Consider the following 13,202-nt stretch of genomic DNA (forward strand, 5'->3'; position numbering starts at 1 on the left):
AAACCATTTTACAAACCGGTCCAGTGCATGCAGTACGGTTCTTGAAACACGAAGCAGAGTTCCCACACAGTCAGACATTTTTAAGTATTTTCCATATTTGTATCTGCAGACTTTCTTACATTCACATTCAGATATTTTTGCAGCTTCTAGACTTAAAGCTTGACATCACTATCTGCCTTAACTTCACTTGTATTTATACTTGAAAAGCAGGTTGGGAAGTACAGACAATTTTGGGATTTTGACATGAAAAGCTGTAGGAGCCCAGAATGATGTACGAGAACATACTTTAGATAAGAGATATTCTGTATCTTGTCAGAAAGTAAACCCAAATTTTAACTCTAAAGTGGACTGAAAACCTATGAGCATCTCGGCCTCATTCAGGTCAACAGTACTGTAAACACCAAACAAGATAGAAACAAGATGGCTTATGAGGAAAACGGCCAAATATCTCTCCTCCCTCTGAATAATCCGTCCCAATCACTGGAGAAGTCGTCTCACCGACCTGGTGGTATTTGTGGACAGGTTCCTCTGAGTCATGGCTGCAAGCAGACGGGGTACATTAACTTTTTCCACATGCAAAAATTTCACAATATCATCTGCATAACGTATGAGTACAGCTGTATTTGCATCGCCTGAACTACATAGTTGCTCACTTTCACCTCTCTTTCTGCTGCTCACCTGAGAAGTTGAGCTCGTAGCTGAACCTGCCGGTGGCAAATGTCATAATGCCTGACTGGTTCAGCTGGTACTGGAGTTCAATGTCTGGACTGGAGACGCTGCATTGACGATAACTCTGCACGACACCATAAACAAGGTACAGTTTGGCTGCTTATTAGCAAGTCTACTAACATCGCTGTTCTCATATTAATAAAAGGAGATACTCAGTCTTACTTTGGAATAATCTTTCCAAATCCCATCGATATCTTGGAACTGCCAACGGACATTTGTACTTGAGCTGAGGAAGATAAGACAGAAATAGATTAAGGGGATTAATAGAGCATAAGTGGAAACATCATATAGATACTGTTATATTCATTCATGTAAGGACTAAGTTACTCCAAAGGAAGTTGGTCATAAACTTTTCAAATTAAAAGACATGTCTAAAAAGATTTACCTGTTGTTTTTCTGAGGTCCGTAGTCCGGAATCCGCTTCACGCTTCGTCTTGTCCCAATATTATTATTAATTTGACACATTCCTGCAATCAATAATGGTTTTCAGAGGCTTCTTGAATTAAATAGTGGATTATTGAGAATGAATTGTGGTTATTACTTGCAAAATCCAGCTTGTATGAGAAGTTTCTGATATTGAAGAGGATCTGGCCCTGTGGGTTCAGCTGGTATTGCTTCTCAATGGCAGCGCTGTCAAGCGAACATATCTGCAAACAAATAGGCATCATCACAAATAAATGTCGCTACATTTAGCTTGGATAATGTCATGGTGCTTCTTATTTCATAATCTGCAAGTAAAAAGTTTATGGCACAACTTCAAAGCAACTAAGACAATGTAGACAAAGCAACAAAGGAAAAGCATTGATCATAGAAGCACTGTTAATTACGCTGAATCTACGGTGGTGGCAGCATCATGCTATGGAAGAAGCCAAGCTCTTTATTCAATATGTATTCTGCGTCAAAACTTAAAATTTTATGTTCACAGAATATCTCAAATAAATCTGTCTGAACTTTAATCGTGTTAGAAGGACAAACGGGAACATTTTTCAGTCTTCGTTCCTGAAATTTCAGGAAAACGTGTTTCTACAAAAGATTGTTTCTTCAAAGGCTAAATACAATCACAGGCTTCCATCTTGAAAGATTTTTATTTGTAGGAAAAAAACCCCTAAACTATTTTGTGTTGATCTATCCAGTAAAAATCTCAAAAACATACACTGAAACGTAAATATGACATGTGACAAAATAACCACCAGATGTCACTGTTGAGTCTCCCCAATCATTGCAGAAGGGTTAATACGACACTCAAAAGTTAAGGATGAAATGAATGCATGTTCAAAGGTTACAATTTTGGAAGTTGGAGAATAAAGTTGGTGTATAAGAAGCTGTACTTACATGTGCTTGGTATTCTGTCCACTGCCCCTCATCTCCCATAAACTCCCACTTGAAGCTGGGATTGTGTAACTGGGATTGTGAAGCCAGAGGGAGGGATGAAGCGTAGCTAATGCTGCAGGGACATAAAGTGAAGTATTTATTTTTTTTTATTGTTATTCTGAGAGAGGCTAGAATCTTTCACTTCATTTACATGGGCATGACTGAACCAAGGTTGAAAAATCTCACCTTGCAGGGCTTGAGGTGAATTTCGGTCTCCTGCGCATGTTTCTGCGCAAGCCTGTAGCGACGTTGGTTTGGGTCATGGCTGCAAATTTAAACGCCTTCAGTTACATCTAACTGCATACATACAATGTGTACCTGATTGTAGAAATAGCTCCCAGAAACTCGTCAAAGCCACATACTGGAAAAATCCAGTGAGTATCCGGTCGAGCCAACGCTGAACTGAATGACTCCCTGAGGGTTCTGAGTGAAATGAGTCTCGATGTCTTTGCTGGTGATGGACGACGATGACATGTTGGAGCTCTGAGGGGGTGAGGAGGATGAAAAATGTTCAGCGATTGTTCACAATAACACCCTCCCAAGAACAAAAACACCAGGAAATTTCATACTCCACAAGAACTCAAGATCACAGCTACCGGAAAGCCTCATAAGCCGTTTCTACTGCTGCATTTGTTTATAATAGTTCATGATACAAGAAAGACATTAGCTCAGACAAAGTGTCAGGACCCCGAGAGAGAGAACACATTTCTTCACCTGTGATCCATATTCACACCACAGGCTGTCGTCTCTGAAGTACCATCCGATGTCCTCTTCTTGACCCTGAGGGACAAAGCTCAGTCTCTGCACCCTCAGTGTTGGGTTATCAGTCTTCAGCTCATCGAAGTCTATAAAAACTACCCTGTGGATTGACAAAAAAAATGCACCATGGTATTTTTCATGTGGTTTCTGTAGATACATGGCCAAACCTATTTTACGCAGAGCGTAGAAATACAAACCCGAGGCTTGTGTTGATGCTGATCCCCTTTGCTCCAGGCTGGCAGTAGTGAGTCTCGATCACATGATCGTTGTCGATTTTCAGCCACTGATTGCCGTTCAGCAGTTGCCACTGATAATGATCGTCACTCACTGACAAACAGAGATTTGGACTTTATTACATATCACTGTGATCTTTCTAAACCCAGCTGTAGGGAAAGAAGTGAAATCATCCTGCTTTGTAGCTCCTGTAGATCATAACAGCCAAACACCAACTTCCTCGTTCTCAGACTGATTCAGACTCCACATAAGCTGAGACAAATAAACTACACTAAAACGGCAAGATTTGGAAAGTTTACGCACAAAAGTGACTTAACATGACATTTCCAAAACGAACACATGAATCAACCCACTTACTTGCGCTAAAATCCTTCTGCTACGCTGTCATTTCACAGACATAAATAGTTTCACTTTCATTTCTTTGAGAGGGAGAGGGAGGGGAAACTCCAGTTGCTTTTTACAAGTTTTTACAAGTTAACTCTGTCAATGTGACTATGGACTCTTTGGTCTTCAGCCATATGGATGTAGCTACATGTGCTAACAAATGGTTCAAAGGCAACTGTCAACTATAACGTATACTAACTTCAGAAATAAGTTAGAGTAAATTTTCCCATTAGATTTGTCAGATTAAAAGTAATTTTTGAAAATAATCTTTAAGCAGATAATTATTGAGTTCACAGTAGCTGTGAACATCAAACCATAATAACTAACAGAAATAAAGGCTTCAAAACATGAGTTTGTTTGTGATTTATACATGTAACGTGTTTTACTTAGTCGTGGAGTTTCTGGAATAAATAAAGTTTCCAATAACATTTAAATTTATTGAATAAAACTCCTTTGTTTTTCTGCTTGAATCTACTACAGGTGACCCAAATGCAAAAAGAAGCTTAGAAAATTTCTTTTGTGTGTTTTCACATGTAGAATAAAGGTTTTGTAAATCAGAGATCAAATGCAGCCCATGACTACAAATAAATAAAATGCTCTGTGGATTATTCTGATTATATCTTACAAAGTTTACACTCATGTCACTGTGGATAGGATGCTGCCATATTTGGTGTTTTCCTTTCCATTTTATAGCAACAAAATCTGTTGAAATGTGACCGAAAGTTATATTTTTAAACAAACATCCCAGATTTCCTTTAAAAATAAAGTCATTAAATTAAATGAGTTATCAGACCTTAACTGGTACTGAAGGTGTCTCATTTGATCAATAGAGGATTTACAAAAATCGGAGGATAAATTCCTCATTCTTAAAATAAACAAAAGTCGACACAAATTTGAAACTTTAATTTATTTCTGTTTCTGCTAAAAGAGATTATGATCTTCACCAGAGGCTTTTCTCAGATCAGCACCAGAAGACGGGAAAAGGAGACAAGCACCATGCAAAGAAGAGTAAACGACAAAGATTGCACGTAAAGCATAAGGCACAATTGAGCAACATCTGCTGTGCATCAGAATTGATCTACTTTAATTTTAATATTTTTATTGCATCAAGGGAATCTGTCTGCGTATCTCCCATAGGCAGATTCTAAAATCACATTCCATGTCCTCTAATTTAACCAAGATTTTTTTGGTTTTCTGAAAAACCTTCGGTTGGTTTCGGTACTCTGCAAAAAACCATAGAGAAGCGCCCCTGAGACTCTGAGATCAAAAATTCAAACATCAACTCTGCAAATTACAAGTTGGATTGTTTTAGTGCAGGATTCTCAGGCAGGATTCATGTATTCACTTGTAAACCTCACTGATATTTCATAGTATCAGGTCATAATGTCTGTAAACATCATTAAAAGTTTTATTAGAGAGCTATCCCTGGTGTAACTGGAAAACACACAGCCTAAATCAATGCACTAGCACAATATTGCACAATTGTTTGCTTTCTGAAAAGTAGCTCCGTCTTTACTCCTCACACCAGCACTCGTCTGATCTTGCGTTTACGGTTGTTTGTCTGGTTGATCTGAATCATCGCTGGAATGGAAAAATAATATATGTTTAAAGGTATTATTTAATTGCTTTGATTGACAAGATGAACTTATCCTCTAATTGTGGTAACTGTCTTATGATGCTGAATTGTCAACAATCCTGACCTCCAAAATCCAGCTTGTAGGGCTGTCCGTTTATTTTGAACTTCATGGTGTCGGAGGGGTTAAGCCGGTACTTGCTCTCGATGTCGTCACTGGTTATGGAGCAGTCAGACGAAGTGCCCGGCTGTTGAAACAAACTAACATGTTGCAGTTAAACTGGAAAACAAAGTCTCTGAGATCAAACTGAACCACATGCTCTGCTGACCCTGTGTTTGAAGGTGTGCCAGTTTCCACCGTTTCCTTCGAATTGCCACTGCGGTTTGGTGCCCACAGAAAGCGTCTGGAACGATCCGGCTAGAAGAGCGGCTCTGAAAAATTAAAATCAAAGTTTTGGACTTGCAGCTTTTAAAAGACATGTTTATGGCTCCTGGTGCTAGCATAGTGTTAGCGGAGCATAAAGACAAAAGAACAAAAGAAATTAGGACAACCTAAAACATTCTGCGCATATTTGAACATGAATTTCTGACGAAATACGAAAAATTTCAATAAAATGTTTCAAAATAATTTGGTGAGTAATTTACAATGTCTAAAATTACACATTGGTATATTATAGGACGTGCACACCATAACAATGACGTTCTTCTGCATTTTCGAAGCGCATTTCCCTGTTTAAACATCTAACATTTTCTGTCTGAGGCTTTTGGACAGAATGATTTTTGTTCCAATTGGTGTTAAAGTCAATCTACCTATAACCAGAAAGACATGCTGATGTTTCGCTTTAAGATTCCTAAAACTTTGCTCATCAGTTGAAAGACTGATTGGAGGAACTTATTCCCAAAGTAGATGCTGTTTTCAGACTTTATGTCCACAGACAATAACAGTTGTAGGGAAGTAATTATATCCCGTACTATAACCTATTTTAGTAATTACACAATAAAGTGATGTCCATTAACAGTGCTGTGCTGTGGATACAATATTTGTGTGGTTTTGTAGATTTTGAGCATGACACTCAGAAAAAAATCAAACACTTGAACACAATTCAAATGTCTCTGATTTTAGAGAACCAAATCCAAACTTACCCTGCTCTCGCTTGTTGTTGTCTGAACACAGGTCGTCGTGTGACCTTCCTATTTTTCTTTTTTCCCACTTGCCGCATTTCTATCAAAAGTCAAAATCGAGTCAGTGAAGTCAAGTAAATCGCTAGGAAAGTGCTGCATCTAGTTGGAGAAGAGAGTGCAAGTCACCTGGAAACTTAATTTGAAAAGTCTCCACGCCAGCCGTGAAAGTAAAGGAGCTTTTCGGGTCGCTCTGGAACTTCCTCTCTATGTCGGAGCTTTTTACCGGACCTGGATTACCTTTCGAGTCCTGCCCACAGCACAGCAAACACCACAAGTCGTCACTCCAACCTACCGTACGAGGTTTAAACGAGAATAGAGATGCAGAAGCCATCTACCTTGTCTCCATACTTCCTCCACTTCCGTTTTAAGGTGCAGTACCAGTTCCACACGGTGTTGCCGTCATCCAGGCGCCTCACCTTCAGGTTCTTCCCATAGACTCTTATTTTGATGAAGTCTATAGACACCGCCCTGCAGGACAGCAACCTCACTCTTACCTTGCTGATATGTATTTTCACTTTGTAACAATTGAATACAGTTTTAAAATTTAAACAAAGGAAGATAAATATATATGATTTAAACGTTTACCCATATGGTGTGTTGTATATTTTGATGCTTTTCGTGTGGGGCAGCGAATACTGGGCCTCGATAATGTGATCATTTTCAACATCCTTCCAGCCCTTTCCACCATTTATCTGCCACTGGTACGGTCGACCATCAGTAAGTTGGGGGTCTGGTTGAAAAACAAACATAAATTTCATTTGAATGCGGTAAGCAACTAATGTTAAACAAAAATAAATAACATTTATTTAAAGACAATTGGTGACATAGACCACTGGAGCTACCTGAACAACATGATTAAGTAACAAGAATAAATCAAAGTTAATAGCTTCTTACTGCTGGCTGCTGATTGGTCTTCGGCGCTGGCACACGCCCCAGATGACCTCCTCCTTCCACCCAAACTGTGACTGAGTTTACAGCTTGACCCGTAGCGGCAGCTTCCTGTTAGAAAATACTTGCACACATGCAGGTAAGAGCAGCTGGCCCCGTCCTTACAGCCGCCACGGTTGTAATATCTGCAGGGTTGCTTTGTGTAAATCTGAAAAAGGAAAAGAATGGTTTAAGGAAAAGAGGGTTTAGATTAGTTATTTCCTGGGTTTATGTGTGGTTGTGTTTGGAAACTGACCTGACTGTCATCCTCTGAATCTGACTCCTGCTCACTCTCCGACTCAAAGTATGACTCATCGCTGTCTTCTGATTCGCTTTCAGAAAAAGTTTCCTCAACAGACTCTGAAAAATATTTCACTCAAGTATCAGGTCAAGGCAGGACAAGCCATCCTTTTTACAATCACAGTCGTCATCATCATATGGTTAACTTTGGGAAACAAAGCATTTCAAAAATGTTATTAGAAGTTTACGTCACAACAAAAAGTAGGGCGAAGTGAAAGAAAACAGAAAGTTTATGTCAAAATTACATACAAATTAAAAGTGTTACATGCATTGTATTCCATCTTCTTCACGCTGATGCACCAAAAATAAAATATAATACTACCAGCTTCCTTTAGAGGTCCCCCTAGTAACTGAACCTCTATAGTTTATTTTTGTGGTCATTTAATAAGTAAACAAACAAAGCATTCATATATTTTGTCACCAGAACACGTGATCTCATCTAAGCCTTCTGCCCCCTGCTGGCGAACTCGTGGAGTCCTTTTAGTTTCATTTCATAGCTGGGTCGCAAACCAAAGTCAAGATTTATTTAGTCTTAATAATGTATGTTAAATCAGAGATTAAAGGTAAGCGCAGATTTCACAACCATTTGTGAAACTGTAAGTAGAAGAACTTTATAGATGTTCTGTATGTTGGCTGAGGAAGAAACGAAACTCGAAACTCCAAGTTGTCAAACTGCAAGAACGTCAGTATCTGACTACGGTACAATACGTGACTGAGATTTAAAATGTATTTTGTATCTAATACTTACTTATTCGTGACATCTAACACAATTTTGTTGTTTTTATTTGAGTATGTATTTTTTTTTACAAAAATGACATTATTTTACAGTAACTATCGGCGCTAAATAAAGAAAGAAAAAAACGGAATATAAATATATACAGCATATCTAACAGAGAGTGTTGCACTTTATTATTATTTTATTATTATTATTATTATTATTATTATTATTATTTTTAAAATCATAAATACATCCATAGAGGTCAGAGAGAAAGCCAGCTTACCGTGAGCAGACGCCATCACCGGGTTATATTAAACTACTTTCGTTTTACCCATGAACGCAATGCTGGGCCTACACTGCAATAAACAAATACCACTCCCACCCCTATCAATCTTAATCATTTCTATTTCTAAATATTTGGGTGTTTGCAACAGCTATTTCAGTTTGACATATCTAATAACTGATGGACACAGTAATATTTCAGTATTGAAATGAGGTTTATTGGACTAACAGAAAATATGCAATATGCATCAAAACAAACTTTGACAGGTGCAAAAATTTGGGTACCCTTATCATTTTTATTGATTTGAATACTCCTAACTACTTTTCACTGTCTTACTGAAGCACAAAATTGGTTTGGTAACCTCATTAAGCTTTGAACTTCATAGCCAGGCGTAGCCAATCATGAGAAAAGGTATTTAATGTGGCCAAATGCAAGTTGTTCTCCCATTTGAATCTCCTCTGAAGAGTGGCAACATGGGCACCTCAAAACAGCTCTCAAATTATCTGAAAATAAAGACTGTTCAACATAGTTGTTTAGGGAAAGGATACAAAAAGTTGTCTCAGAGATTTCAGCTGTCAGTTTCCACTGTGAGGAACATAGTAAGGAAATGGAAGACCACTGGGACAGTTCTTGTTAAGCCCAGAAGTGGCAGGCCAAGAAAAATATCAGAGAGGCAGAGAAGAAGAATGGTGAAAACAGTCAAAGAAAAACCACAGACCACCTCCAAAGACCTGCAGCATCACCTTGCTGCAGATGATGTGCATCGTTCAACAATTCAGCACTTTGCACAAGGAGAAGCTGTATGGGAGAGTGATGCGCCACAAACAGAGCCGCTTGAGGTATGCAAAAGCACATTTGGACAAGCCAGCTTCATTTTGGAATAGGGTCCTGTGGACCGATGAAACAAAGATTGAGTTGTTTGGTCATAAAAAAAAAGGTATTATGCATGGCGAAAAAACCCCCCACAGCATTCCAAGAAAAACACTTGATACCCACTGTAAAATTTGGTGGAGGCTCCATCATGCTTTGCGGCTGTGTGGCCAGTGCCGCCACTGGGAATCTTGTTAAAGTTGAGGGTCGCATGGATTCCAATCAACGGATTCTTGAGAATAATGTTCAAGAATCAGTGACAAAGTTGAAGTTACGCTGGGGATGGATATTTCAGCAAGACAATGATCCAAAACACCGCTCCAAATCTACTCAGGCATTCATGCAGAGGAACAATTACAATGTTCTGGAATGGCCATCCCAGTCCCCAGACCTGAATATCATTGAACATCTGTGGGATGATTTGAAGCGGGCTGTCCATGCTCGGCGACCATCAAACTTAACTGAACTGGAATTGTTTTGTAAAGAGGAATGGTCAAAAATACCTTAATCCAGGATCCAGGAACTCATTAAAAGCTATAGGAAGCGACTCGAGGCTGTCATTTTTGCAAAAGGAGGATCTACTAAATATTAATGTAACTTTTCTGTTGAGGTGCCCATACTTTTGCACCTGTCAAATTTTGTGTTAATGTGTACTGCACGTTGGCATGTGAGTAACGATCAGTGTAGTACATAGTTGTACTCAAGTAAGAATAGCTGCAGTATGTTTTTTACTCAGGTAGAAGTAGATAGTTAGACTAAAAAGTACTGTAGCCTCAAGTAACTAGTTATAACATCTGATTTAATTTGTGAATGTGGTAATAAGACGGTTAGGGTACAGTTCAAAATATTAATTCTGGGATTTTTAAGATGAAATAAAAATGAGTATCAATAAATAACTTCGTTGCCAAGTGACACATTTCAGGCATTTTAAAATTGGATTTGCTCACTACGTACAGCCTTTGAAACAATTACTTATCATTGTGTGTGTGTAATGATCATCTCATTAGAACAATGAAATGTTACTCCATTGACAATATACTCTTTACTGAATATTCATTTGACCTGCAAATTACACGGGATGCTCAGCAGATAGAACAGCTTGTTAACAAAGTGCTGTTGCTGTGAGTTGCTGCTATTTAAAAGCACTGAATTGAGTTAAATATGGTATAAAAATGCATTATTGACTAATTATGTTATTTAACATGTTCGAGTTCCATGTCAAATTTATTTTGCCAATGTTTGCTACTATATTAGGTATCTTTTTGACACCTAAAATGGCATTAAATGAAATGATGCTTTTTATCACCTGTGTAACAACCTCGACGGTAGATGGCGATAGAGAGATGGTTCTGCTGGCTTTTTAAACTCACGAAGAAGAAGGTAGGGACCTTCAGAAGTAGGAACGACTGTTAACCACTACGAAGGACGCTTTGTTGGTAAATGTTTACAGGAAGCAGAATGGACATGACTGCGCAGCCAGATCACGCCTACACCAACACCATGTGTGATGGGATTATCCCGACGGAGTTCACTTATAAAAGTAAGTGACGACGGTTTAACGAAGCTAACTATACTGGGCAGAGTTAGCTTAGGAGCAACCTAGCAAGGCTACTACATAGTGAAGTATTAACATCAGGCTTGAGTATTTATTAAAGCGACTGCAACGTATTTCAAACATTTTAGTCTGGTGTTTAGCGATATGCTAATGAGCAAAGTCTTTATGAACAAAAGTAATATTAAAATAATTTATGCTAACTTTAGATAGTAAATTGTAAATATTAAGGCGAAGATTCGTGTCATCAATAGTCATCAGTACAAGTTTCCTACGTAGAGAAAACTCTGGAATTTGATTGATGAAGACAAAATGGATTTTATAGAAGCATTTCTCTTGCCATGCTTTCTTACACAGATTAAAAGTTGTATCCACCCACCCACGTTTTTCCATATATTTATCCATTCATCCACCCATCTTAAATTCAAATTGAACTTTAATTCTTGCATTTTGACTCTTCGTTTTGCACTGAAAAACGTGTAGGAACCCTGTCAGTGTCTAACCCTTGTTATCCTGTGTTTTATTTTTTCAGTGAGCAACAAAGAAATTGAAAACTTTGTGAAATTGCGGGCCTCAAACAGTTACCTCTTCTCTGGATTGAGAAATAGTTCCAAGTGGGCATGGAGGTATGTATGCCACGCAGTTTTACCAAAAGCAACGTTTCAAAATCATCCATAACACCCAGTTCTACAATCAATGCATAAAATTTACTTTCAACAAAGGTATTTTAGAATATTTTAGATGAAACTACAATTGAAAGTGAATTAAACTTGATCAACTAACTTTTCAGCTGCTTCTTTTTTTGTACACTTATTAAACCAACTATCCTGTTGGTAATCCAGTGAAATAATATCATTTTCAGGGCCATCCTGAAACATATGGGCTTGCATCACAGGATGACCCATCGTCAAGCCTCTAAAAAATTTGAAAACCTGAAGAAGAGATACAAGGTACAGATTTGGTTGCTTTAGTTGAGTTAAAAGTTTGACCATTTTACTCTTTTTACCATTTGTTGCTTCCGCTCCTCCTCAGGAGTTGAAGAATCCCCCACCAGGAGTCAAAGTGGTGCCTCAGTCATGGCCTTTCTTCTCCCTGATGGATGATGCCATGGAGGGTCGACTGCAGAGCTCAGCCCCCATCCTCAAAGCCCTTCCTAATAACAGCAACGTTAGCGATTTTTTAATAGCACCCACACGCAAAAGGAGAAAGGTTTCCAACACGGGGGTGTCTTCTGCTGTAGATGAGGCAGCGGCTATTGCAGAGATTGACGTTCAGGTGTATGGAGATGAGGTTGAGACTGCTGCAACAGAGTTTGCAGAAAGTGAGGAGGTAAACGGTTCCATTCAAGACGTGGACATCAGCACGAACTGCGAGCCCCAAGAGAGAAAGAGTGAACAGCTGCTTATGCAAAGAGAGAAACCGTATCAGGACGTTGCGGCTCTGGACCGAGAGCGGGCGCTGCTGGAGAGGGAGAGGGCGGCGACGGAGAGGGAAAGGGCCGTGATGGAAAGAGAGAGAGCGGTGATGGAGAGAGAGCGGGCCGTGATGGAGAGGGAGAAGCTGATGCTGGAGAAGGACAGAGACGCTCTGCGCAGCGAGAGGCTGACTCTGGAAAAGGAAAAAGCAAAGTGGCTGAGACTTATGGTGCAAAAAGAAAGAACGGAGGAGGTCACAGAGGATGACAGCAAGGTGATGAACTCTGATGCAGTGGATAAAAGGGAGCGAGTTCTGTCTTTGTTGGAAAAATTGGCAGAGAACATTTAAAAATATAAAATAAAATCAATACAATGACTGTTTGCACTACCTTAACCTTTGGAGGAGAAATTACAGTGCCTTGCAGATGTGTTTATACCTGTTGAATTATTTTTCCATCCATTTTTTGTACACCCTTGTCCCTACTGGGGTCAGAAGGGTGGCTGGTGCCTATCTCCAGTGAACGTTTCGGCTGAGAGGCGGGGTCACCCTGGACAGGTCACCAGTCAGTCGCAGGGCAACACATAGACAGACGGGACACACAACCATACACACACCTACACCTACCTTGGGAGGATTTAGAGAGACCATGTTTTTAAACTGTGGGAGGAAGCCGGAGTACCCAGAGAGAACCCACACATGCACAGGGAAAACATACAAACTGGGCCGGGAATCGAACCCAGGACCTTCTTGCTGCAAGGCAACAGTGATACCACTGTGCAGCCCTGCATTATTTTTCATTTAGTCAATTTAAAACTAAAATCTTCATAGCATTTCTATGGTAACTTTATGTAACAGACCAACACAAAATAGTGGATAGTTGTGAAGTGTCGTCTGTCTCCCAGTC

At 39.3% G+C, this 13,202-nt stretch overlaps 3 protein-coding genes across 3 annotated transcripts; 1 reads left to right on the top strand and 2 right to left on the bottom strand.

The window, feature by feature from the left end:
* Window positions 1-227: 227 nt before the first annotated feature.
* LOC103146233 (uncharacterized) lies at window positions 228-3,698 on the bottom strand. Its single transcript, XM_007564065.2, has 11 exons — window positions 3,451-3,698; window positions 3,057-3,186; window positions 2,815-2,959; window positions 2,463-2,583; window positions 2,287-2,365; window positions 2,062-2,173; window positions 1,271-1,376; window positions 1,115-1,196; window positions 892-955; window positions 679-793; window positions 228-539 (listed from the first exon to the last, which is right to left on the bottom strand). Coding segments are annotated over exons 1-11 (1,017 nt in total). The 5' UTR covers window positions 3,452-3,698; the 3' UTR covers window positions 228-477.
* A 668-nt stretch (window positions 3,699-4,366) lies between these two features.
* On the bottom strand, window positions 4,367-8,539 carry LOC103146254 (uncharacterized). Its single transcript, XM_007564094.2, has 10 exons — window positions 8,461-8,539; window positions 7,416-7,519; window positions 7,127-7,328; window positions 6,818-6,962; window positions 6,568-6,700; window positions 6,359-6,479; window positions 6,194-6,272; window positions 5,380-5,482; window positions 5,178-5,298; window positions 4,367-5,058 (listed from the first exon to the last, which is right to left on the bottom strand). The coding sequence occupies exons 1-10, from the start codon at window positions 8,474-8,476 to the stop codon at window positions 4,997-4,999; spliced, it is 1,086 nt and encodes a 361-aa protein (XP_007564156.1). The 5' UTR covers window positions 8,477-8,539; the 3' UTR covers window positions 4,367-4,996.
* Window positions 8,540-10,693: 2,154 nt separating this feature from the next.
* Window positions 10,694-12,673, top strand: LOC103146235 (uncharacterized). The gene is made up of 4 exons (XM_007564067.2): window positions 10,694-10,870; window positions 11,415-11,508; window positions 11,745-11,832; window positions 11,915-12,673. The coding sequence occupies exons 1-4, from the start codon at window positions 10,771-10,773 to the stop codon at window positions 12,644-12,646; spliced, it is 1,014 nt and encodes a 337-aa protein (XP_007564129.1). The 5' UTR covers window positions 10,694-10,770; the 3' UTR covers window positions 12,647-12,673.
* Window positions 12,674-13,202: the final 529 nt, after the last annotated feature.

This window comes from Poecilia formosa, unplaced genomic scaffold, assembly GCF_000485575.1.
Source record: "Poecilia formosa unplaced genomic scaffold, Poecilia_formosa-5.1.2 Scaffold154, whole genome shotgun sequence".
NCBI lineage: Eukaryota > Metazoa > Chordata > Actinopteri > Cyprinodontiformes > Poeciliidae > Poecilia > Poecilia formosa.